We start from the raw sequence: 27,685 nt of genomic DNA on the forward strand, positions 1-27,685 counted from the left end.
AAGCGATGCATTGATGGTTTAATATATTTGCTTTTACCTCTGATAAATGTGAAGCTAAATTTAACTAGTTTCTGTACAGCTGACTTGTGATATTCTCCCCACTAATAATGTTATGTAACCTAACGACACATCATAATAAATGACTTGATTACAGATTGTATTAATAATCTTCATCTGTAACGTATACTTGATGATAGTGTAGAGGTTATAATATTCCCCTCTGCACTGTAGGGGAGTCGTGGTATGAGTAAATAGCATATACAGGAAATTAAGCACAAAAACAGTCCCTCAGAACAGTTCTTAGGCACTTGAGTTCAGGAATCAGGAATCAGGAAACATTTGATGTATTCACTGACTTTCCATCGCTTTATATAACGTATTGTCACAATTGTCACATTGTTTTCTGATAGAGGTCCAGTTAGTACAGACTTGGTTTCCTTGTTAAGATGAAGAAGTTCACCCTCTGCTGCTGCTCATCCAGCACTACAGGCAGGCTCCCATCTCCACTCTGATAATCTGAAATCTATATTGTTACCACAGAGGGGCACTAGTTTCATGAAGAAATGACTAGAAATGGGACAAGGCTGAACTTCAAAGCAAATCTTCAATCTTATAAAAAATAACAGAAACCTTCTGTGTTTCTCTTTGAAATAATTATACAATCTATGTTGGTAAATGAAAATAATGAAGCAGTAAAGTAACATTATCATAAGGAATCTGTTTTATGGTGGATTATTCATATAAAATGAGTCTTAACCGTCAACTGATGAGGTGACATCAAAACATTGATAAAGCATCAAAACATTTATGAAGCATTCAACAAATCAATATGAATACACACACCCAGGATTCTGTGGTTAGAAGTGTTTATCAGTGATGGTCTCTCCTTGAGCAGTATGTCTTCTACCTTCTGTCTAAACACACGTTTCTGAACTAGAGCTGAGTGACACGAGGGAATTGATGTATCCTCCGTCTATTTTTAACACAGAGCGCAGGTGTGCCGATACACACAGCAAAGTGATTGGTTGTGATCTTCATGGGACTTCATGTGTACACACACACACACACACACACACACACACACACACACACACACACACACACACCCACCCATGCCCTTATGTTGCCTATTTAAGAGAAAGGCGTTCCCATGCATGCATATGTTTAGATACTAAAAGATTTACATCTTCCTGCTGCCACACCTCACAGACATCTAAACACTAATTTCCAGCCAGGCAACTAAAACATGTTTCCATGTGTTGTGAAATGAAAAGGTGCTCTTCACAATAAAACTTCACAATGCTTCTTTTCTCTGGGGGATGAAGCAGATCCAAAACCAGAACAAAATCCAACATTCACTCAAATGAACCACAGCACCCAACATTTCAATTCCCTTTAACTTAATACAAATGCTCTTACAGACACAATGCAAACAATTATTATGCACCTCTGACCAGATTTTATGCCTCCAACAGTTATGCCAAAGTGTTGGCAGATTAATGCCTATCAAGCCAGGAGAACTGGGTATTTTCGAAAAAGGGGAACTACATTTTATGAGAATCGAGAGTGGGAGGAAGATAACCTTGTTTGCGTATGTTTTTTTTATTGTGGTCATTTGCACCTACCTGCAGTAAGACTGAAAGCGCTACAGAAACCTCAAAAAGGAAGTAGGCTAGGCGTGTTTTCACAGATGCAGTACTGCAATATATGTTCCAAGACATTATTTTGAAGTTTCAGTTGCTTTGTAAAAGGATGAGGCACAGATGAACAGAACACAAAGAAGTCATAGGTCAAATTTTTTCTCTGGCACCTTACGGCTCAAGTGAAGATTTTTTGGAAGGGACTGTTTCAACGGAATATATTGAACTATTCTTCAGTTGTTTTGGGAATTCAATTAGCTTGTTGACGAAGCTTTTGCATTAGACGATTTTTCTTTTAAGCTCAATCTTGGGGAACTGAAACTAAGGTATCATTTGACACGCTCCTTGGAAATCTTGTCACTTGGATACAAGATTACTCATTCAACATTTTTGCAATGCCTGTGATTGTACTGGAGACGAGAGACTTTACCAGTTCCCTTTTCTTAGTGCGAACATGGGAAGTCTTATCCGGCGGCACCACCTTCAGCCTTGTGGCCTCGCTGGAACCTGCAGAGACAAATTCGTCCAACCACCAACACTTCCACACATTGAGGATTTTCTGCATGTTTTCCTGGTGCTTCTTCTTCACACTTACACTCCTTATCCACCTTCTCAGCGTCATCCAGTTTCATAGCCTTATCCCAATATCCTGGAAAAACCTGACTGTGACCGTGGCAGTTTTAGGGGCACTGATGTGTCTTAGTGCCTCCGTGGTGTTCCCTTGGTTCGTCATGGATCATCAACCTATAACGCCGCACCTGGTGGTGGCTGTTGTGGCCTCCTGTATCACCTTCTTTGGCTACACCTTAGAGTCCTACGTTCTTCGCACCCAATCCCAAGAACAAAGAGGCTACATGGCCAGCATGGCCGGCCTTCTCAAGATACTCCAAGTCTGGGGAGGCTGTCATGTCATACCCCTATTTGTGGAGGCTTTCCGTGGGGTCCCTAATTTTGCATCAGGGTGGCAGCTATGGGTCTCCGGCTTGTCATACAGTGTGTGTGTTCTCATGTCTCTAGTCACACTCGTGATAATTCTAGGAGACTTTGCTGGGCGCTGCTTTCTCCCTCTTGACAAATTATTGTTCGGCTTCAGTCTGATTGGGATGTTGCTCTACATGGTGGCCACAGTTATTTGTTTTATCAAGATACTGCAGCTGAAAGACCATGGACAAATAATGCCCAAGAAAAGTGAAGAACTGGTTATAATGGAAACAGTGGTTGCTACTGTTACACTGTTGGCTTATACAGTGGACTTTGCCTTTTCCGTCAAACTGTTGTGTGGCCGGAATCACACATGAATTAACACATTAAATGTATTAAATGTGAAGTTGATCATATATAGTCTTGAAATATTAAGGAGGAACTTGTGTCTTTGGTAATTGTGTGTAAAAAAAGTGTTTTAGTTTTAATCATCACGGTGTACCCAAATTATCCTAAGTCAATGTTATATGTTATTTACGGTGTAGTTCACAATGCCACCTATTCTACACCCACTAAGCCGGGGGTTACGTAACAGGTGCACTAATTCAGAACAACAAACTTTATTGATGGCTTGTGAACATCTGTCTGCATTGATAAAGATTAAAATAAAAGTTGATGCCTGTGAAAACTTTTTTTTTGTTCTTTAAAACTAAAAAATGTTACCGGAGGGCGCAAATGGGAGAGATTAGAGACATGTTAAATCCAGCTTTACATTCGCCTCAATTGAATGAGAGCAGTTTTAAATAACTAACACTGGGTGGCAACATTCTATTAGCATGTAGGCCAATTTAAATCTCAGGGCTGGATTTAGAGAATAGTATGTTGCACGTTTTTCTACGGTGCAAATGCATTGGTCTCAACAATGTTTTCATTGTGAGGGTTTTTAATCAGCGATGCATTGATTTGACAATACGCATTAAAAAAATCTTAATTTAAACCTATTAATCTCGTTTAATTATTACATTCTTGGAATATTTAAAATTGCAATTAAAAACTGTCGTAAGGTTCTTGTTTCCTGCATAGATACGACAAAAAAACAAGCAACATTGCAATCATTTGTTTACATTTCACCCAATTTACCTTCACATATCTGCCTCATCCGCTCTAGGCCTGGGTAGACACTCCGTCGACCAATCGATCGGCCACCGAGCCGCACATCAAGCCAGACATCCACTCCCACTGCTCCGGCTCGATTACTCTGGCCTCCATGAACTGCTGCGTGTTTCCTTTAAGGAACTGAGTGCAGTCAGTTGTCAACAGGCTGAGCGAGAAAACGAGCCGTTGATACAACTCGGTAGGTGGAGTTGAGACGTTAACGTGACCGTGTTGAGAAGAGCGTTCGTTTGGTCCGGTGTTGCCAGATAAAAAAATAAAACATGAAGTCCCGTCGACGCGGTAAGCTGTCTGACTTCGGTTTTTAAGGGCGAGTTATGTGAGAGGACCTCGGGCAAAAGGGACTTTTAAACTATTCCTGCATACATTTAATATAAAGCTAGCTTTACATAAGCTCAATATGAAGTCACATTAAAGCTAATATAAGCAGGGTAAGTGTTTAAATTGTCGTTAGCGTGTTATCTTAGACCGCTTTATTAGTCGTCGTCATGTTTGCTATTAAAGCTCGACGCGTTTCCAATTGGACCACGTTCGCGTGCGTATACGCCGAATTAACGTCTTCCAGCAACACCCATGTGCCACTTGGAGTGATATTTATTGTCTGCCACTGCCACATGATTATTTCCCAAGTATACAAACATACACAAGGCTACGTACACAAAAGGCTAGAAATGTAACTTCTCCCTCACGAAGAAGCATCAGGACGCACTGTGTCTTGCCGGTCGTCATGTTCGTGTTTCTGACCCGCGTCTTTAATGATAATTCATTCCTCTTGGTGATGATGTGTTTTTCAGAAGCCCCCTGAGAACCAGCCACATGTGAAACTCGACTCCGCATTAGGCAGATGCGAGTCCCAGTCTGGATTGAATGGCACCGAGGAGACAAGGTAAGCACTTTGCCAGTAAATTTGAACTCCTTATCGATCGTTTTTCTTGCGCTACAAACGACCTCAGTGAGGGCAAAGTCTAGATAGACAGACAGAGGGGGAGAACAAACGTAGGACACGATTAGAAGTGCACTCAAATCTGTGAAATGTATGTTACGTCCAGGGGTCGAAGTAGAGATTCACTGAAACTTGATGTTGTGCCAATAACTGAAATAGCTGGATTGGGTGTTTGTGACAATGGGGACAATGGTATTGGATACTTCCAATAACAGTTTGTTTTTTTACATTTTCTTACACATGGCTATCTTGACTTTGTGTAAGTTAAGCTTGATGGTGCCTTTACACGAGTTACAGCCTGTTCCTTAAACACCGGTATTGGATCAGCGCAGAGTATCAGCTAACACCGCCCAGGTTATAATATATAATGGAGTGATGCATTAAGCCATCCCTAATATCAAAGTTAACTTTTGGGAAATACAATGTCCTTATCAAGTGAACTTACTAACCCGAAGCGACACCGAGATGGTGAAGTTAGTAAAATATTGTGTTCGTTGTTTGAATAATAACTCCAAAGATCAGGTCTGTCATCTTTAGGTTGCCATCTATACTAAAATATATATATATATATATATATATATATATATATATGTGTATGTATGTATGTGTATGTTCAGGACCTACCACTCAAGGCCCTGAAAATATGGAACGTTAAGTCAATAGCAGCATGGTCTCTTACAGGTTTCTTTGCCCTCTAGTTATACTAAAAATGTTAAGTAACTTGCTATTCAAGGTTTCTATCCATAACAACCGCCTCGCATTTAGCCAGTTTACCAACTGAAGGTGACCTCTCTAGTTCCGTTTTAGCTCTCTCAGCTTTGGCATGTGGGTGCTGCTCCTCCATAGAAAAACAACAAAAAAAGTGGTATGCTGGTTGGAGTCCAGTGTCTCCTGAGGGAATTCCAACATGTCACATCAGTGTTACAGGTGACAAGACGAAAAACTGCTGCCCCTCGAATGATCATATTGAGCTTTTGTTTGTTTGGACGCGTGTTAAGGATTGCTAATTTATTCCTCACCAAGTCTGGTGAAGAGCTCTTTCTGCAAACATGCCTCCAGGCCACGGCCCAGCCCTACACAAGACCATGCTTTTCGGATGCCATTTCATCTGTCGCCAGTGTATTGCCAAACTTGTCTGATACTGACCCTTGTACACTTTTAAAAAATCTTTTTTTTTTAGTGTCTTTCAATTTCCCCTAAATTCTTGTTTAGGGATGTTTTTTTCTAACAGGATTGTAAAGTCTCTCTTTGTTCACCGTCCCTCCATACTCTTGTCTAACTATTTTACTGGGATTGTGGGTGGATCAATATCAAAGAGAAGAGACAATAGATAGTAGAGCACTTAATTTGTTGTATTGCTATTTCAAACATTTATGTCTGAAAAGGTTTGCTCTGCGAATGCCTTTGTCCATGAACACTGGCCCGGTTTCACTCGGTTAACCATCTTAACCCTACAATTGTTTTAAACGAGCGAAGCTAAGCTATTAATATCTATAAATTAACAAAATTATTTCTGTTCAGCACAGGGACAAAATAAATAAAAAAATAAACAATCAATATGCTAACACTTGAAGATATTAAGACTTACTTAAAACTCCAACATAGCATTACATATAGCATTATTATAATTTGTACATGTTTGCCCAACTTTATTGCATAATCGTTCTTTAAATATCTTATGAAATAATTGATTGTTTGTACGGTTTTAATTAAATGCTAAAAAATTTGATTAATTCTTAGATTTATAAAATATAACATCTGAATCTTTAAAATTGACATATTTGTGTATGTGACAGTGAAAAACTGTTGTCAGCATACATAGTAAGACCTGAATACAGCAGGAAGGTATGGTTGACTGCATTGGGTCATTTTAAATCCTTGTTAACTTTATTATATAATGTTTTACCCAAACCAAGAAATGCCATTTTTAAAAGATAAAAACCCAAGAATTAGCCGATCTACAAACTAATACGGCTCTATGGCTTTACAATCCACACCAAATACCTGCATGAGTGCATTTTATTCCCCTTTTTTTCAAATCTTTGTTCATTGTACTGCTGCAGTACAAAACAAAGTCGAACTCGCATCATTAAAATGCTGTGATACATCATTGTGTGTTAACTGGTTTGGTAGGGTTTTTTGTTGTATTTTTTTTTTAACCACAAGTTACTTACTTGCTACTTTTGGACCTGTCTTTTTTGCTGTAAAGAGGGTAACCCCATTAATCAGTGAGAGTTGGACATCAGCTCATTGTTTTTTTATAATGGTGTTTGCACAAAAATATATTTCTATGGCAGGGAAGAATGAACTGCGTTGGACATATGTTGATAAATAAATAATAACAATAAAAACCAAGTAATGCCAACGTTCTGTTTCCTGACATCTGTCACAGACCAGCACGCCGTGTGTGCGCTTAGCTGCCACGTTAGAGAGAAAGGCGCCGGTCCGAGAAAGGGACAAACAACGGCCGTGTTCTTACACCTGTGAGAAACCGGAGGAGCCCCCCCCCCCACCCCCTCAATGGAGTGTGCCATATTCATCTTCCACACTGAGCCGTGGAACATGTGCTGCTTATCATTGACTGCGTACAGGAACTGGGCCACACCCCTGTTGACTGTGCACCTGCTCATAGCTTTGACTCGTGTCGTGTCCTTCCAGGTCTCACCTATTCTTGACCTGAACTTGTTCTTGTTCTGGTCCGGCCTCAGTCAAAGCATTACCTGCTCAATATATATATATATATTAGTATTAAGCTAAAGCAAATTGATACAAGCTCTTAGGATCATGACCATTGGACTACTGTGTCCTTTTTTTAGGGTATGTTCACATCTTTGGTAAAAATGTATCTCCTCCCTTCATAATGTAATAGTGCTTAGCATGAAGTTTATTGGCACACTATGGTTTAAATTCACTACGTGAGCCCATCTGTTACGTGGACACAAGAAGACTTGTAAATATGGCTCAGGTCTTAGAGGTTATGTGTCTAGACTCTGCTTCCTTCATGCAGGTGCTTCTCTGTAACCTTTCTAACAAGTGAATTAATGACCATCGCTGAGACATCAGGGGAATGTGTCAGCCAGCAACGATCCAGGTGCTGCCTCCAATGTACGCTGACAGTACCATTCATCACGCTGCCGTCATTATAATCACTTTTTACCAGAGGAAAGAGGCGACATGGGGAGATGTATAAATATAGCCTGTCTATAAATACTGCTTCACCAAGCTGCAGTACTTTCACAGGATTTTTTTTTTCATTTTGGTGTTCAAGCAAAAGGATCAGAAAGAAATCGATGTCTGAGCATCGGTGAATTCATTTTCTGGTTTAGGTTGCAGCGCTGAGGAATAATGCAGCTGTCTTTTTAATAAGATTAAGAGCCACTCCTATTAGAATTTTAAGCAATTAATCACTATAATCTACAGATTAATCAGTAACACGTTGACATCGCACAGACCTTTTCAGGCTGTATGAGCTGCGCTCGGTGACAATGTTGTCTATTGTCATTACAGTTGGGCTGACAAAGGTTCCCTATTTTACTTTTATTAACGATTGCTTTTTTTTTTCTTCTTCTAACATTTAGAAGAAGTTATGATTCATGGGGGGGGGGGGGGTGTGTCTGGCCATTTGCTTTCATTCTGTATTTTGGAGATGATTGACTCTAGTGTGTGACAGAGCATGAACCGGGAGCTGTTCAGGGAATCCGAATAATCTTTGTGGTTACAAGGCAGGAAGTAGGTCCAGTCCTTTTACCCAGCTGGCTACTTCCTGTGGAAGACTGCTGCCCCAGAGGCCTGGATGCAGACTGCGGCTCGGCTTACGGCACCCTTCCCATGTCTGCTGGAAGACTCTATTGCTGTGACTTTTGGATGAATATTGGTCGGTAACAATAAACCCGTTAGGCTGACAGACACTTAAAAAATGTTTTTAAACATTCTCAACTTGTGCTCTAGCTACGTGCATAACTAAATGTTTTATGCCATAATTACTGTTTTCTCAGAAATATAAACCATGACTAAACCGTAGTCTGAGGCGTCAGAGCACTGCTTTGTCTTGATAGCATGTCTGCAAAACAGGATTACACGGTTTCACTGATTTTTGACTCTGAAGTCCTTTAATTAACTAGTGTCTTGGTTTTAATGAGCGACTCGACACATGTGACTGGCTGACTGTTATGGAATTGCAGTTGATGTGAAAGACTAACAGGCTTACAGTTTAAAAACGCCGGAACGTTCTTATTAACTGAACCACATGAGCCAAAATGTCTCCTTTTTGAAAACGAGTGCTGTTCTAAAAGAATCAATACATTTAGTTTCAAAATGAAAAGGGTTCCCTCTCATGGGTGCACACCTTCATGGCCCACTGAGGCAGTATCGGTAACCGGAGGCACGGATTTGGATGTGCTTTAACTGTGGCACTGTTTTGTCACCACTGCAGCCAAAGAGTTCATTATAAAGTAATGAGGGCTTGTTGACGAGGTTAAGCAGTTAAGTGGGGATTGAATTATTTAACGCGAACAGCACCTGGGTCAGTGAACAGACATGGTTGGAATCTGAGTATTAAATGCATATTAGTATCTGTAAAAGAAAGTAATGCTGTGTAGTCTCGGTAGGTCACTTATGAAAGTCTCGTCTTATGGTCTCCTAATTCTCTCACTTTATTTCCTAATATAAAGATCATATCTTGACTTGCGTCTGGACACTACAGCGTGTCCTTATTGTTATGATCCAATAGCTTGAGCGTCGTTGGCAGCAATTGAGCAAGACCGCTGTCCTGATGGCCATTTCAGAACATGTGATAAGCAGTTTCCTAATCTGCCATAGCAACCATTTCATGTTTGAACATCTCCAAGAAGAGGACACAACTTGAATCCAACAAGTACCTTTTTTGTTCGCCCAACTAATACTTTTTTTTTTTTTTTTTTTTCAACAATTATAGGCTAACTGCACTTTCGTCTGTCCCAGAATATTGACTTTAAATGTTGGACTCGTCATCTAATTATAACAAAGCGGGTGGGCTAAAAGTTTAGTAAGTCATAGAAAGGCTTACAAAAATAATTTCTCAGGAATTTAGGAATGTGTTTTTTTTTTTTTTTTAAGAAATTCATGGACATAGGAACTTTTGCAACCATTCACTGCATCTATTCATTAGTTTGGGGGTCAACTCTGTCTGAGCAGGACAGAAGTGGTACATTGACTTTCCAAAAGCAGACATCGTCATGTTTTATCTTGTGTATCTACACTGTTATTGTTTTTTGACCCTGTGTTTCAATGAAAAAAATGAATGTGCTTTAGTTGGCAGAGGTAGGCGGAGAGACGAAGCGTTCTCACTGCCCAACATTTCATTTCAGTGCCTTCCTGTCTCACCAGTTTGTCTGCATTCTTAAGAATAGTTTCAGTTCTGTTGAGCTGCTTTTGTTTATTTGTCTCCAGAATGTGAAATGTATTAACCACTTTACCTCTGCCTCTTAGTCACTTGGCTACGCAAACATACCAGGGAACACACCTTTTGTCTGAACTGGCATAGTTAGCCACATTAAGCGCTAACAATCTGCTCTGCTTACTCATTGGTCCACACTTTTTATATTTCTATAGTTTCAGAAACAGACTTTCATCAACACAACTGATGATGGTTATTGCCCCCTCTGTTCAGAATCCAGTTCAACCTCATTAGAAACCATGTCCACATATTGAGTCTTGCGTAATGTTAAGCTTTCTTCCACCTCAACTTTTGCTTTTGAATGGAAAAACAAACAATGGCTTCTATAATCCATCCAGCTATCTGTGAATTGCCTACAGGGAAGCTAGCTGTTAGCCACTGGAGCTGCAATGTTGGCAATAGCATTAATAGGAGCACTGGGCTGTGAGGCACTATGCAAGTCATTAGATAAACTGACCGTGTAAGCACAGGGGAAAACATTACTACTGCAAATAAACAGCAGGATTAGAAGTGGGACTTCTTCTAATCCCCTCCTAGGCAACCTGGATAAAGCAGTGATCTGGGATTTCATTAAGTCTTTTATGGGGAAATGTGTGTGCATGTTTTCAACTCTCTTCACGGTCTTTTTTTCCCCCTCTTGTAGATTTAGTCTCTGTTCCTGATGCAGTGGTGTATGACATTTGAGATTCAAAGGGAGCCGGCATGTGTTGGTGTATCGGCCGAAAGCAACGGGCAGGAAGACGTGCAAAAATACCCCTTGCAGTGCGTTTACTGAGCTTCACACTGGAAACAGTCAGTTTATATTCTGCCGATATTTTAGTCCCACGTGCATTTAGGAGATGGGGACATTAATTCAGGGAGGTTCAAGAGCAAAATGTCCAGTCAGGAGACACTGTTGTAAATTCCTGTTTCTTCTTTTGGTGGTCTCACTTTTCCTCATCTGACTACTTTTAGCCATTTTCACTGCAGATGGCAACTTCCTCAATTTCCTATTACTACATTATGAAAATAACAGTGGTGCTGCTTACCGAGGCAACACATCTTGTGACTATTTTATAATATAGCACTGACTACATTGGTTATTTTATAATGTGGCATTGTCAAGAAATGTTTTTCTCATTATTGAACTTTTTCTCAAGCTATAAACAAATTAAAGCATGTAAGGTAATTTATCAAGTCTTTCAGTTTTATCCCACAACAAATTGCTGACCCTTTTTTTTTGTAATGTATTAGACAATATGAGATGAGAACTGTTTGTCACATCATTATTGAGAATGTTGATGAAACCTCTTTTTGCATTTCTTCAGCTATTTACTTTGGGCAAGAATGTAGGTTACCTGTAGTTTGTCCTTACACTGAGTGGTCCTATCTCTTAACCTTAGTAATTATCTAAAGGATACTGAGAGAACCAGAGGTCAGCAGATCAAGCCTGTCTGTGTGCACTCGCGGCAACTCCTTAGTTGCAACATGACAGTTGGAAAACCCATCTGGACTATTGGTTCAGATCCTGCCCTTGAGTTATAAAGACTCCAACCCGTAATCTGAATCTGATACCCTTTTATTTATTTTTTTTATTGACACGTTTACTAATAATGTTCCTTTCAAATACAAACGCTATCTTTTCACCTGACCAGCATTCAATTTTCTTGTGTGTGTGTGTGTGTGTGTGTGTGTGTGTGTGTGTGTGTGTGATATATTACTCTAATAACACAAGGGTTAGAGAGGCTGTCCTCAATCTGTAAATGGCTTCATCAATAACAACATGTGGCCCTTCACTGTCCTCTCATTGGTTCAGGGAAAGGCACCAGGACCACAAGAGACATTCAGTCTTCTTTGTTAATGTGTACATGCAGACGTAGTCTACACGCCCAATCTTTCGCTCTGTTGGTGTTTCCCATAGTGTTAAATTGGGAGATAGAACCCGCTGCGAGAGCACGCACATACATACATTAACCAACTTAATGACTAATCCAAATATGCTGCCCGGCCCTTTTGAGTCCTGCATGTTGAAATGAAATCCATGTCCGACTGGGGATCCATTAGAATGGCCTCATTGTTTTGCTGCTAACTAGGGACAGAGGTGGCTGGCAGACTGCCTGGCTGAGTAACGAGCTCACTCGTGACCAATGTAACAACGAGTGACTAAGTTCAGTCTGTTCATGAGTGAGGCAGCATGATCTCAGGCCACCTTTTTTGTTGTCTGGACAGACACGAGAAAGCTATTGCCAAATAGCAATAAAATCATAATTCTGTTTTCACTATAAAAGCATGTAATAAACATGCAAATGAAAGCAGTAGTTTGATGTTGTTCTAGATATCCTGGCTTGATTCTCCGAATACTAAAAAGTCACTTTGCCTTTTGTCTAAATGTCATGCCAAACTTACACACATACACCCACAATAGTTTTTGTTTGTTTGTTTAATAATGTCCTCACCATCTGGTTGTATGCCAACTCTTGAGTATGATGTATTTTAGGCAATGAAAAGAACCGTTTATGGATGAATTCATCTCCTTGCTCTGCATCACACCGGGAAGCTAGGAAGCACACTATAGCTAAATGTATCTAAGTTTGGAGATCTTTAAGGTGTGAATCATTCGCAAACCACTTCTGTATGACAATGCTAGAATACAATTACTGCTCTTACATTCTTCTGTATGAAATGGCCTTTTTTCTTGTCATCTTGTACAGTATTGACCTTGGTAAAGTCCGAAATACTCCACAAAAGCCTGCCATCCACTGAGATGATTTTGTTTCTTAAAGAGCATCATATAAAGCTATTTCAAGATGTTTCCAGTGGTTGGCTGGTAAACTGGCTCAGTATGATGAAGCTGTAACCACAGTGAAGCAATTAGCTTGTAGGATAAACTGAGTATTGGAACCTTTTTTCTATTCTGTTTTGCAAACTCCAGTTGGATCAACTAATGCACTTCAGGCATCGTGTTGTGGCATCAAACAGAACAGCGTGTTTGTGATGATTTAAGATTCCTGATTGTTACCAAACAGACTTTTTACTACCCACATAGAAAAATGCACATTTTTGTCAGGAAATTCACATACTTAATTGGCGTCTGAATTGGTAATGTCTTATCAAAGGTTATCTTTCAAGAATGATGCTTTATCTGTTTTTTTAATTTTTTTTTATTTGAATCCTTTCAATAATTGTTCTTGTAGTACTTTTTTCTCGCAGTAATTTACTTATACTACATGTTGTTGCCAGCAACGTTGTATTTGGGCCTTTTATGCCTTTAGTAAAATATTATGGAAATTGAAGGCTGGAATTTGCTCTTGGCCTCGCTACTGAGGGAATTTGAGTCAGTCTGGACTGCATCCAAACCCCTCCGCTATCGGGTCATCTTGGTGCCCACATTTTAAGGTTTAGAAATTACAAATTAAACCAACATTTAAGCCTAAATCGAGCAACAGATTTCCTATATAATTTTAGAATGAGAAACCATTTGAAGGGATTTCACTTTCTTCTGAACAGTCAAAACATTTTGCTTGGATAGTTGATCATGCAGCCTGCTGTTGGTCCCAATCAACGGAAGGCACTTTTGTACTGATGAGAGAATTTTGGGTTAATGCTCTGATTGTAAGATCCAAATAATTCCTCTATTCACAACTTCAAACGCTTAACTAGATATTTGAATAACAAAATAGTTAGTTTTTACATTTACTACAATCAATTAATGAATATTCTGTCTTTCCTTCTTGCAGACTGACTCATTGGGAGTACTGCAATGACTAGCCATGCAGATAACGCTCAATCGACGGAAAAAACTACACCCGCCTCGTCCCCCAAGCTCCATGTCCAGCGATCGTCATCCAAGGTCACCATCCACTTCTCAGCTCTTGGGAAGGAGGAAGAGGAGGAGGAGGGGGAGGAAGAAGATCTGTACAGGGCTAGTGGCCCCACTACCTCAGCGGATCAGGATGACTCTAACATTGTGACAGCCCTGGAAGCCAGTGAGGAGATGTTTGACGACGGGTCCTTGACATCTTTGCTATCTGACAAGGTTGCAGTTGTGACGGAATCGTCCAGACCTTCTGTGGATTCTACGCATCCCTCCAACAGTTCTCCCACACGGACTTTGTCATCTCATAACGCTGAGCAAAAAGGCTCAACCTCTAACTCGTCTCCCACTAAATCTATGAGCTTTCCCATCAGTGATAAACCCTTCCTCAGCTTGCTGAAGTCTTTCTCCTCTGACATTGAGCCACGTGACGGGATCCCTCCTGTTGCTGCTCCAACAGTAAAGCACAGGCACCTGATGAAGAGTCTTGTCAAATCGCGATCTTCGGATACGTCCCATGACTCGTCCGCATCCTACCGGCTTCCAGAATCCCGCCTTAACCTGCAACTCTTCAAGCAATTCACACAGTCCAAGATGCCGTCCGCTGCCACGTCGTCGACCGGTAATTCCAAAACTGCCCCTTCCTCTCCATTGACCTCGCAGGATACCCGCAGCTTCTTCAAAGTTGCAGAAGTTGAGGCAAGGATCGAAGACACTAAGCGGCGCTTCTCTGAGGCCATCTCTGAGCCGCTCCAACTGCTGAGTAAGATGATCGATGAAAAGAGTGCCAGCAGTATCTACCGGCCCAAGGCCCTCTCTGCAAGTGCCTCGGAACTATCCAACATTTCTTCTATCAATGGTCACCAGGAGAGCAACAACAATTACTGCATCAAGGAGGAAGAGGGAGCTGACCTGGAGTCTGAGAGCCCCGGCAGCAGGGCTTCTGGTTCAGCTGAATCACCCTCTGTCCCCACTGTTGACACTAAGAGTCCCAGCAAATCTTTACTTTCCATGACAATGGACAAGTGCTCCATGTCTGCTCTCGCCAAACTGGAGTATGAAGACTTTTGCATCCTGAGCAGCGATGACTTTGAGACTTCTGCCGACACCGACGGGGATGGTGGCAATAGAACGGACGATACTGGGAGTCAAAGTAAAGTGCCACTAAGTGGGACCACTGAACCATTCAGTGACGATGAATCTGAAAGCACACAGCCAGCACCCAGCGTTCCACACTATACTCTAATCATCCTCACTGTGCTGGTCTACGGGTATTTTGTATTACCTTTACCGAGTTATGTAGGAGGATTGCTGCTTGGGGTTGGACTGGGATTTCTTTTAGCCATTGGTGTTGTGTGGCTGACGGGACCAAAACCTTCTGGCAGCACTTTTAGACAGTCCAGACAACACGGGAAGCTGTGGAATCCGACCAGGTTGGACATTAAGGAACCGGATATCTATAAGGTGGGTGAACCTTTCAAACTTTTGAATTTGTTTTGTGATGTTGCAATGAAATTGGAACACATTTGCCATCAACTGACTTTGGTTTTTATTAGCCAAGAAATTGTGAACTGGCTTCTTGGCCAAAAGGGTTAAATATACTTTTATATGTTTTTTAATTGGTGCAATTTTAAGATCGTTTTTTGCATTAAAGTGTAAATTAAAAAATATGGACCCTGGGCTGGATTTAGCCAGATGAACTTTAAAGTCCAACACAGAAAGCCGATGACAACAAACTGTTCATGACAGCGATTACAAGCAACTTTCATCAGTGTGATGTTCATAGAGCCATGGGTGCAGATATTTACAGCGTCCCCGTTTTCCAGGCACATTTTTGATCATTTTAAGTCAGCAGAAAAGCATTCACATCATGTACGAATAACATTCTTGAAGACAAACTCGTCTTTATAGGACAACCTTTCTTTCTTTTATTTTTTTTTATCCCAGATTGAAACGGTTTTCCAGTGCGACTGTTTTGGAAGTCAAATGAGCAGAATGTAATCCGCATGTATATTTTCTTCCCTCCAGGGCTGGATGAATGAGATATTGAACTACGACCCGGAGACGTACCACGCTACACTGACACACTCAGTGTTTGTTCGGTTGGAGGGCTCCATCATTCGTTTGAGTAAACCCAACCATAATGTTGCTCGCCGTGCAACACATAACGAATCAAAACCCGAGGTCACCTACATCAGTCAGAAGATCTATGACCTCACCAACAGCAAAGTATGTTCAACTTTAGTTACCTGTTCTAGCCTTCTGTACAGGATGCTATAAGGGTTAGGACAAATGGTACATGAAAATTGTCTTTTATTTTTTAAAACTGACCGTTTACTAGAGGTGTTGAAACCTAACCTTGTTTGACTCCGGTCTGTCTTCTGTAACCCTCCCCCAGGTATACTTAGCGCCTCGCAGCTTGGCCAGGAAACGTGTATGGAATAAAAAGTACCCCATATGCCTCGAACTTGGCCAACAGGACGACTTCATGTCAAAGGCCGAGGAGGACCAGGGCGAGGCCAGCGAGAGCTTTAACACCAAGGACAGAGGAGAGGTGGCAGGAGGAGGACCGGAACAAGGGGGGTCGTCGTCGTCTAGTAGAGACCTGACCCTCTATCTGTTTGGAAGGACTGGCAGGGAGAAGGAGGAATGGTTCCAGCGCTTTCTATCAGCTTCCAAGCCAAAGACTGACTTGAAAGTTTCAAGTTTTGCTTGGACTAAGAGTGGTGAGCAGACTTGTCTTTTTTTTTTTTGGGGGGGATGTATATATTTATGCACTACACAGATGCCTTTTTTCATCTTGAATTTGACTTGTTTGAAGACAAACAAACCAAAAAAAAGTCCTAAATTCTAACCCTAACCCGATTTTCTCATATTTGTCGTGGCCCACAGCTCCGAGGTCCCACAGTCGCAGCAGCAGCCGTGGCAGTCTGGATGAGGCACTGACGTCTCAGCCCAGGTCAAAGGACGCCTCAGTGCCAGCAGGCGGTGCCAGAACCAAACCCCTATTGGACTACAACGTATACATGGCCTCCTTACTGCCAAAAGAGGCGGTCGTCAGCCCCGCTGCTCCCAGTCCTGCTCTTCAGAGTCCTCAGAGCAGCCCTGGGGCTGATAAGAAGGTAGCACACACATTTATCTTCCAATTATACTATTGACACCTTTCCTAGGGGACAAACGTACGATGCTAATTACAATTTAACCGTAACGTTTTACAAGATTGGTCATTACAATCTCACATTATGGCTTACTCTCGTAGGAGGAGTGGATAGTAGAAGGTTCCAGGTTTTAAAGTCTGATACAGTGATTAATGTTTCTCTTTCTGTTGTTAACTCGCTTGATGTGTTTTTAGCTACAGAGCACAACTTCAGCTCCGGTACAACCCGGGGATGAGGAGGAAGAGAAGGAGGCTGATGCTGTTGCCTGGGTTAATGCCACTCTTGGCCGGGTCTTCTGGGACTTCTTGGGCGAGCCCTACTGGGCTGAACTGGTCTCACAGAAGATTCAGATGAAGCTCAGCAAGATACGGGTGAGCGGAGCAAGGCCAGCACTGATGAGCTAAAACCTTAAAATTCAAACCGAGTTGACGTAAGAAAAAAAATCATGGTAAAATAGTGAGTCATGCTAGAAGTCTTGATGATAACAACATGACACCTACACAGCCTAGACGTATACAACTAGTTATCTAATAGTGTGGTTTCAGTGTTGAAAAAGGACTGAGCATAGTTCAGTCCACAAGGGGCTGGATCTGTTGCGTGATTGGCCACCGCAGCGCGATGTTGCATTGCGTTTTTTTTTTTTTAATTTGCCACACGCCGCTGCCTTTTATTTTCAGCACCCATGCGTCCTCACAGAATCATCACCACACTACATGTAAATGAGTGCGAGGACTAGGATTTTTTGCAACCAAAGTTTGTCTGCCTGAGTGTGTTCATTTATCCTTATTTCCTTTTTTAGCTGATATCCTATAAACATTATATATGCTTATAAACTACTGTTTTCACAATCGGCAAATGAGTTGTTCATGTACAGTGTGCTCAGCTCAGTTGCATGCTTTTATCTTTTTCAGTTGCCTTACTTCATGAATGAGCTAACCCTGACCGAACTGGACATGGGCTCGGCCACTCCCAGAATCCTTGGGGCATCCAAACCTTCCATTGACTACAGAGGCAAGAGAGAAATCCATGTCAAGCACTCACCTTCAGTTGTTTCTTTTAGGAGGCACACTGAGCTCTAAAGGCTGTACTCCATGATGCTTCATGCGTTGTAGAGACTAGTGTTGAGTGGGCAACTGTTTAGTCTTATAAGGACTAATTAACTAATAAATATATATGGATGTTTGGCAATGTAATCAATTATATTTAACATTTTACACAATATAATATTATTAATCTTTTTTTCTTACCACCAAGCTCTGTTGTTGTCACTGTTCAATTTTGGGACTAGAGATCCTAGAGATTTCATTCTAGGTTTGTTTGATGACATTGTGATAACAGCTAATGTAATTGAACTATAGCGGTGCTAGAATGTTTCCACCAGACAAAACAAACCATTTAATTATGGGAGTCAGGCCTTTTTCTATCATCCGGTGTCATCCATAAACTTATTTTATGCTACACACGTCATGAAAGTTATGACACTCTGTAATGTCTGCAGCTCTTCATTTAAGCTCTTCATTGCAATCTGCACTGCAATCTTTTAAAGTGATCCGCTTTAAAAAAAACAAAGAAGGAAACCATCCAAAGATTTTGAGAAGGTACAAAAAGTGGGGACTAACGGCAGCTTGACTTGAGCTTCCATTGAATGAAACATTACACGGTACTAGTGGAGCTATCAAGCCCCCAAGAAGAGGGATGCAAACTTTTCCAGAGTGGCAAAAGAGTTACAATTTTGGTTCCATCCCGCAACAATATGAGACCCAAAAATACTTTGTACCATTGACTAACGTTGGGACAGAGTTGTCTGTAACTCAGCAGATAACATTGTTTTTTTTATGCAAATCTGCTTCCAATTACGCAAACCACCGTACAAACAACCCGTACTCCCAACGGTAAAAATATATGCACTGAAAAAACACTGGATTTGTTTATATCGCTCAGTTCATGTGACTGAGCCAGTACCCCTCGCTGGGCCGGGGGCTGGGAGGAGAGCTTAAAGGAAACGCTAGTATGCCTGCTCCTGTGGATTTGGAAGATCGCCAAATGATTTGGGAATGTTGATCTCAATTTCACAGAAATCAAACTGTGCCGCAGATCACAGTAAAACGAACGTGTACGCTGTATCTATTCCTCGTCAGACATCCATGCTAGCAATCCCCAGTTATGAAAGCCTATCAATTGAAGTTTATTGCAGCTTGTATCCTAACCAGCGAGCGCTGAAACGACCGTAACCTGTGGTAAGCGGAATGCATCATGTCCTGTGCCGTGTTGCTGTTTTCCAGCACAAGTAGCTTGTACTTGCTTCAGAGCGGGCGGTGCGCAGGGCGGGTAGAGTACAAACCTTTCCTCTGCTTTACAGCTGCTGCCAGATGGTCTGACCTGCGGGAACACTGCTCAGAGTTCAATAGGATATTGTTGTTTACTGGAAAAATGTGTTACAAAAAGGCATGTGTACTCGAATAACGTTAAGAAATCTGGTGTTATGTGTTGTAGATCCTGGGAAAGGCTTTAGGAGTAGAATTGCATTGGTTTGTGACGTCTACAGCAGATTGAGGCCCGAAGCACCTTAGCCGGACTGGTACGATCATCCGAGGATCATATAAATGGGGCCTTGATTCTGCGAGGCCTTAACTCTATGAGGGACCTACAGTGCTGGCATGTTGGTTAAAGAGGCCCTGCAGTTGTGGATGACTTCTTGTTTTCTAGCTTGGATCAGTGGAGCTGTGAGGTTTTTTTTCCAGACAGCTTGAGTTTTCGATGACTTTGTCCCACAGTGCCTCTCATCTTCTTTTACATTCAGTGACTACACGTTCTCTTTGGCTGTTTCACATGTTCAAACTCCAAATATTTCTCTTCCTCTTGTATTCCACTTCATTTCTCTTTTTGGCCTTATTCACACCTACGTATCACTTTCTCTCCTCCCTGTCGTTAGTCACTGCCTCATTTTTATCCCTGCAGTGCATTAAAACTGCATCTTAAACATAAAAGCACTGTTTATAGTGAATTAAAGGAAAGGTATTTGATTCTGAGCCTTGTGCATGTCAAATCTCAACAGAAAGGCAACGTTTTATTGCTCTTTTCCGCTGTGTTTGCATGATCGATAACCTTTTACGTATCTTTCGCTTCCCTTCTGAGATGTCCACGGAGGTTGCAGTGGCTGTATCCCCTTTTTTTCTCTCGTCTGACCCGGCTCCTTCCACGCTTAGTGCATCAGGGTCAATGAACCTTTCCACCTGTGTACGTGCACATATCGCCACAAGAGTTTGTCTCTGCATGCCTGTGCGGTTATGTTTATGTTCAATGCGGATTACTGTTGCCGCTCACTCTGCTTTGAAGGCCATTTGTGGCATTATGTGTAAGACGCACTCTTGGCTCTTCGCCTTATGGCTTTACTTTTAAGGAAGCACTCCCTGGTGTCAAGCAGCTTGCACTGTGGCTCTCCTCCCCTATCGCCAAACTAACAAACCACACTGCCCTGCATGAACCCAGAACCAGCCAGACGTGGTCTGATTATCCATCACACCGCCAAAGACGGGCGGGTGAGGCCTACTGGATTCAGCCGACTCAGCCGGTTCACCCTGAATGCCTGACTGTTTTTTCCTCCCAGAGTGCTTCATCAAACCTTCTTCGACCGTCTTTCAGGTCCTTTTTTCTGCTTTGATTCCCACCCTTTGTTTCTGAGTGACTCACTCACTCTGAATGTTTTTATTTCTGGAACAACCGGCTCATTGCGTTATCACATAATTTGGCTCAACTAGCTGGTGTTTGGACTTGAGCACTGAGGAAATGACACCCACCCTCCCAGTATTGTATTTCTTGATCCAAATCTGATCAAAGGAACTGAAAGTCATGCACAAAATGTTGCACCATGTATTTGTGTTTTTGTTTAGAATGGCTGTCATTCCTCACCCCAATGTTCATGCTTTGCTGCCTCCCACTGGTGCAAAGAGAAACCACACCAAAGTCCATGATAAGATGTGGCTTTTAGTACACAGGAACATGTGATCATTTGTTAGGGAGCGAGAGAGCGAGAGACTTTCAGTGTCTTTCTCATTAAGGCATAGGGATCAAGAAAATAATCTATTGAAGTCTTCATGCGTGGGGGGAGGAGTGGTGCCACTGATCGGTCTTGGAGGATGGGGAGTAAAGGCTGGCGCATGCTTCTGCGTCGACGCACTCGTTTCAATTCATGGTTCTAAAGTCTTGCGTGTGTTGCAGAGCAATTCACCGCCAGAACAACAGGTGGAGTAACGTGTTTTTGTGAAAGACGACCTAGAGAGTCACGTCTTTGTGTGTGGAAGTTGTTGGTTTGTTTATTTATTTATCAAACTTTATTGCCCTGCTGCTTTTCATCGCGGACACATTTGTCCCGTATTTTCCTCCACAACTTTGTGCACCTCTCGACCGGCGATCTCCCTCCATGAATCCGACCCGCTTATACAACCCGCCAATGACAGCTTGTATAAGCGGTCATATTTACGCATTTCTTCCGACAAAAGCTCTTCAATCTGATCCGTTCTCTAGTAAATATTCTTTGTTTTAATAATGGCGGTATTGTGCTATGAAAGCGGAAATGTGAGACTGCGTAAAGGATGTAGTTAGCAGACCAGTCGCAGCCTTGTGCGCTGCGGGAGGAAAAGGGTGTGAAAAGGCACGCAAGGGACACGGAAGGGGGTCTTGCGTCTGCGTCGCTCTGAAAACGCAGAAGCATAAACTAGGCTTAAAGGAAAGATGGAGAAATTGAATAGGCCGGGAGAAGGACTGTGATCTGTGTTGCGCCAACTGGGTTTAAAACCAACCTTGATTTTAAAGTATTGCTCAGGCTTTGAGAACACACCATAGAACATGAGATCAAAAAAGATAATTGTTAACAGATACTTCTTTGCTAATGTATCATGACAATGATTGTGCAAATCTATAGTAACGTGACTGTAATCTATTTTACTGTTATCCAATATTCAGCTTTAGAGTTTCACTTCAAATTTCTAATTACCCTTTTGTTCTTTTAGGTCTGTGGTTTGACCTGGAGATCTCTTACAGTGGCTCCTTTCTAATGACCCTGGAAACCAAGATGAACCTCATTCGTCTAGGCAAGGAGGAAGAAAGTGTTCGCTTCGGGGAATTTGGCAAAGAAGGGTGAGACCGATAAATACAGATTTAAGAAAAGGTTCAAGAAACTTGACAGTAGGTCCCTGTCCGGTGTCCGCCACATTCTGTATCTGTATTCTCTCACTCGGTATCCAATCACTTTTTACTGTTTTTTTATATCTAATTTCTTTTTTTTCTGCTGCTCTCTCTACCTTCTGGATCCCACCTTTTGTGCTGCTATTAATCGAATGGGTTTCTGGTCTTGGTGAGTGCTGCTTGACTGTCAACAATTGCTTCTGTTCAACTCATTTTCTACTTTAGTTTTCATCTTCTTAGTGTGTTCTGTGCCTTCATCTGTCTTTCTGACTATGTACAACCCCCCCCCATCCCCAAATCCCTTCTAAGGAACAAACTAAATGTCAGGGTTAATTTACAAGATGCAGCATTCAAACTTTTCAACCTGCTATGAATATCTATCTAGCCCATTGGTGCATACATAAAATTCACTTTGCATGCATGTGGAATATTTTCATCTCTAGAGGTTCGACTGATTGCCAGTAAATGAGAACTGAGCTCATTTTTTTCACACTATCCACACACGTGTTAAGTTTCAGTTTCACATGAAATGGCACTGGAAAGTTACAAAACCAAACCGTGGAAATACTGCAGAATATGAAATCTTCTGCAGAAGCCCTAGTGGAAAGGACATGCACTAAATATACTTTATCTGTGAAGGTTGACCTACACAATTATTTCTCAAACTGTTTTGTTTTTCCTGAGATTTCGGCTTGTGCACACAAGCAGTCATGTACTCTAATGTCACCTTGTATGTTCATTGTCTACAATCACAGTGAGACACAGCAAATGCATGTTTTGCCGCACACATGCAGATGTGTGTGCTTGTCTTCTCATTCTAATCCACTTTCGATGGTTTTATGTGTTTCCAGATACAGGCCACGGACTTACTGCCTGGCTGATAGTGATGAAGAGTCTTCCAGCGCAGGCTCATCCGATGAGGAAGATTCCTCAGATCTCACAAATGACTCTGCTGGAGCAGAGGGGTAAGGATGCGATTATATACGCTCACTTAATCCAATTCCATAATAATCACAAGATTTTATAACTAGTACGTAATACTCTTGTAAGGAGAACGTGGAGAGATTTCTTGTTATGAACTTGAGGGAGGTAACAGTGAAAAATTGTGACTAAGAATTACTTTAACTGGGACAAAATACTATCCTCCAACAATGTTGCTTGGCATGTCTAGTAATTTAAAAGATCAGTTGGTGATGAGAAATGTATCATTGACGCCAAGCCATACTAAATGATCTATTCATTTGACCGTAACCTTTTATTGAATGCAGTTTGGTTGGAGGCCACAAACCCAGCAAGATCATGCGCTTTGTGGACAAGATCACCAAGTCCAAATACTTCCAGAAGGCCACGGAAACAGAGTTCATTAAAAAGAAGATGGAGGAAGTGTCCAACACACCTCTCCTGCTTACAGTGGAACTGCAGGAACTCAAAGGAATGCTTGCTGTCAACATACCGCCTCCACCCACTGACAGGATATGGTACGTGGAGGAAGGGAGGTTTTTCTACAAAGTTACTTGTGGAATCAATTTCCATGTTTGTCAAATAATCACATCTTCTGCAAAGATGGTACATCCCAGCAGAAGGAAGCCATTTCCCTCCTTTATGTCAACCATTGCATACCTATATTTGTAAATAATAGCAATCCATGTAGCACTTTGTTTGAAACATCAACGCCCTCTGCTGGTGCAAGCAAACAATTGCATCAATCGACTTTTTCAAAGGAGTCATTTTGACTAGTCATGACCGGCCACGGTGAAACAAATGTCATGAATAATGACCCATCTCCATCCAGTATCCCAGTAAGTAAATTGGGGCTGTCAACATAAACTCATTAATCTATGCGTTTCTAATCTAAACCGGAAGTTTAGCGCGGAAACAAAACGGTCGCTAGCTGCAGTCAGTTACATAAAGTTAAAGCCGTTAAATTATGGAGAGTTGAGAGCGAAGTGCACGAGGACCGCAGGAAGAGTCGCTAGTTCAGCATGTTCCACCCGGTGGAATTCTGTCTCAAAGATGATCAAATGTGTAGAGTTTTGAGTTTAAAATAACATTAAGAATTAAACCACAGTCTAAAATACATGCTTTCTAAAGTAATTACTCATTACTTCTAAGATTAGTCTTTAGAAGAAAAACAACATTGTAACAACAACAACATTAATTAATTGGCATTATACTCTAAACACAAGCTAGCGATTGAGACCATAAACCTGTGTTTATGATGTTTACCCAAGGAACAAATTGACAAAGTGAGAAGGGAGTTTCTTATATACGTCGAATGACTCACCCTCCCTGCTAGTCATAAGGAGGAGATCAGCTTCAACGCACTTTCACATTGGCTTCACTTTTTCAGCCCCTGACCAGGAAACCTGGATCGAGCTCACCTGATGGAATGCAGTGATTTGAAATGTTATCAATTACACATGTGCCTTTCCTGCAAGCCAAAATGTGTGCTGTGAAAACTTTCTATTTGTCAAATGTTATGAGCATTTCTAAGTTAATGCTTCATTTTGTTGCAGGTATGGCTTCAGGAAACCGCCTCACCTGGCACTGAAGGCGCGACCCAAACTGGGGGAAAGAGAAGTGACTCTGGCTCACGTTACTGACTGGATAGAGAAAAAACTGGACCAAGAATTCCAGGTATTGATAACAACTACATTTGAATACATGTGCATGGTAAGATAAATGTGAAAGTTTATCTTGGTTGAAAACGCCACGTGATGCACTGCAGCCATTCCATTGAAATGCTGTTACCTTGCAGTCATATTTAATTAATTATATTCAACTCTTAAATCATTTACCCAAAGATCTCCGCCATACAACTACAACAGCTTTACTGTATGAGATAACTGATCCTGGAATGATCCTTTTAAGTAACTTAAACAGTGTTTGTATCATTTGGGAAATCTTTTATCAGAAATGGGATGTGATATTTAGAGTTTAGTGTAACATCGCCACTTAATGCTGCCAAATTCTACACACTGTCCCTTTTTCTAAAGCCGTTTAAACAAAAAGTTGCAGATGACGTATTAATTATGTGCTAACTAATATTGGTTAAAATGAATTTGTATCACCAATAGTGAAAATGCTTTCCATTATGATGTTCTCTTGTTTTAGAAAATCTTTGTAATGCCAAACATGGACGACGTATGGTTGACCATCATGCATTCTGCCATGGACCCACGCACAGCTGGCACGGCTGGCACAGCGGACCCAGAGCCGGCCCCGTCCGACAAGGACAGCACATAGCCAACCATGAGGCTTGTTTACAGTATTTCCTAGTGATTGTGAAGTCTGGGACTCGAGCCATATTCAAAAGATCAGACACTAACGCAAATCCATTCCCGTAGTGGAGGCGTAATTGATTGAAGAGGAACAGGGTATACTCGACCCAGGAAACACTAAAGACAAACTGTTGCTTGCTGCCAGAAGAAGAGCTGATTTGACTTTGAAGGATTCATCAGCCGTAGGTGACTCTGTTGAATAGGGACTGATATGTGAAGAGAGGCACGTTTGGCTCAGAATTTGGGTTGGTAAGTTAATAAGGGGAATATAGAGGGATACATAAGTATACAAATGTAATATGAATATTTTGATGTGAACGCAATTACCGTGTAACTAATAGCTTGCAGATGAGACGTTTTTGCTAAGGTTTTTGGGTGAGATGGAGCTTGGGAGCTCTTTTTTTATTATAGAAATGCACAAGGAGTTCTACAATATGACCATATATTTAAATTAGAGGAGTTTCATTTTGAACCATCGGTGTGTGAGATGGAGTTTTCATTTCCGTTGATGATATTGACCAGTTTATTGGAAAGGCTTAAATTCTGGATGTAAGCTCTGTTTACCATATAAACATTAAAATTATAAGTGGCTTTATGGCAGCAGTTTTTCACCAGGTGTTGACAGTTAATAGTATTAATTTGTGCTGTGAACACACCCCGAACACCTCCCTTAATTTGCCAAGATGCCATTTTATTTTTATTTTTTATATGCCAATGATGCCGTTATCCATGTCTACATGGAAATAATGCTGAAGAGCAGCACGTGTACATTTAGGAGAAGTGTCAAACTTAAATTCCATACTACAAATACACAATAAGTGCAATGATAAAATTGCTAACTTGTAGAGTGTAACTGTTATATAAAAGCATTGTCTGAAGTTCGAGACCTCTAACATGCCTATTGAATGTATATGTGGCTACTTTTGGTTCCTATTGTTATTGTATGACAATAGTTTTTACCCAGTCACGTTTGGCTGTGGTTTGCAAATTATTGCACAAAATCTTTTTGTCTTATGATAAACACTATATTATCTTTTCCAGATGGGTCGTTCAATCCTATAAAGTACCAAGTGGTGTATTTATTTATACATCATTTCTCCTTAATTGTGTTTATGTGAATGACTATAATGTTGTTCGAAGTTCATTTAAATGACCAATTTTGATATGTAACCGTGCTTTAAAAAGCCTCTACTAGCTATACTGTATGTACAATTTTATGAAGTTATGGTACGTACTGTATAGTAGAGCATCTATTGCCAAGAATGTAGCCTTATCTGCAGGTTCCCTTTCTGAAAAAACCCTTTTTAACAGTGTCATATTTGTAACTAAACCAAAGTCCTTGGATTAGGCCTCAAGTGCCAGATTTATGTCTGCTCAAAGGTACAAATTCTGTATTGATAAAATATTGAGGTAATATTTACAAATGTGCTACAATACCTGCATTGGCATTGTTTACAGAAAGTCTTACCATATGTTGCTCTCAAAGGATACAAAAGCACTGTAACACAAGATGGATTTTCTTTCTGTATGATTGTCTTTTCCTCTTTTGCTTAAGTATTTGTTTTTGAATGACTACAGGGTTATGGTGGCATATTTGGTCTATATATTTGGAATAAACAGACTTAATTTTTGAGGATATATGAAGCTAATACCAGGATTTGTATCTGAATAATTGACAACTTTTTAAGATAAGTTTTTATGGCCAAAATCAGTGATTAGCCACAGTGTATCTGCCTTATTTATAGAGTAAAAATAAAAACAAAAGTTGATAAACCTTTTTGTTTTTTTTATCTGAAATGTATTGAGATGAGAATCTTACTTTCTATACTACAGAGTCAAAGGCCTTTGCTAGTGTGTAAAAAGGAAAACAAGTTTGACAGCAGAATGATTCCCGTCAAATGACACCAGAGAGTTACAAAACCACCGTGGAAATACTGCAGAATGCAAAATCTTCTGCAGAAGGTGGAGGAGGCATGTATACACGTATACATACATACATACATACCTTATTTGTTTAAGGTCACGCTGTGATGCAATATGTATTTTGATCTCTTATGCAATGAAACTGTTCACTGGCTTATAAATGAAAACTTCAGTTAACAACACATCAAATACAGCAAACTCATGATATGTTTTCCTCCAGATTTAGATTTACAAT

The 27,685-nt window shown here is 41.0% G+C and overlaps 1 protein-coding gene across 4 annotated transcripts; it reads left to right on the forward strand.

Moving 5' to 3' along the window:
- The first annotated feature begins 3,748 nt into the window (after positions 1 to 3,748).
- LOC120824938 (testis-expressed protein 2) lies at positions 3,749 to 27,300 on the forward strand. Of its 4 annotated transcripts, none has more exons than XM_040186117.2 (13): positions 3,749 to 4,016; positions 4,529 to 4,620; positions 13,828 to 15,368; positions 15,933 to 16,133; positions 16,303 to 16,630; positions 16,797 to 17,026; positions 17,257 to 17,433; positions 17,974 to 18,073; positions 22,072 to 22,198; positions 23,098 to 23,211; positions 23,515 to 23,724; positions 24,763 to 24,883; positions 25,361 to 27,300. In XM_040186117.2, exons 3-13 carry the CDS (start codon positions 13,851 to 13,853, stop codon positions 25,490 to 25,492), a joined length of 3,258 nt encoding a protein of 1,085 aa, XP_040042051.2. In that variant the 5' UTR covers positions 3,749 to 4,016; positions 4,529 to 4,620; positions 13,828 to 13,850; the 3' UTR covers positions 25,493 to 27,300. The 4 variants fall into 4 exon arrangements, with proteins under 4 accessions (XP_040042051.2, XP_040042052.2, XP_040042054.2 ...); XM_040186118.2 differs by having other exon boundaries at positions 3,749 to 3,915; XM_040186120.2 differs by having other exon boundaries at positions 3,861 to 4,016; positions 23,104 to 23,211.
- The last annotated feature ends 385 nt before the right edge of the window (positions 27,301 to 27,685 follow it).

This window comes from Gasterosteus aculeatus, chromosome 9 (assembly GCF_964276395.1).
Source record: "Gasterosteus aculeatus chromosome 9, fGasAcu3.hap1.1, whole genome shotgun sequence".
Classification (NCBI taxonomy): Eukaryota; Metazoa; Chordata; class Actinopteri; order Perciformes; family Gasterosteidae; genus Gasterosteus; species Gasterosteus aculeatus.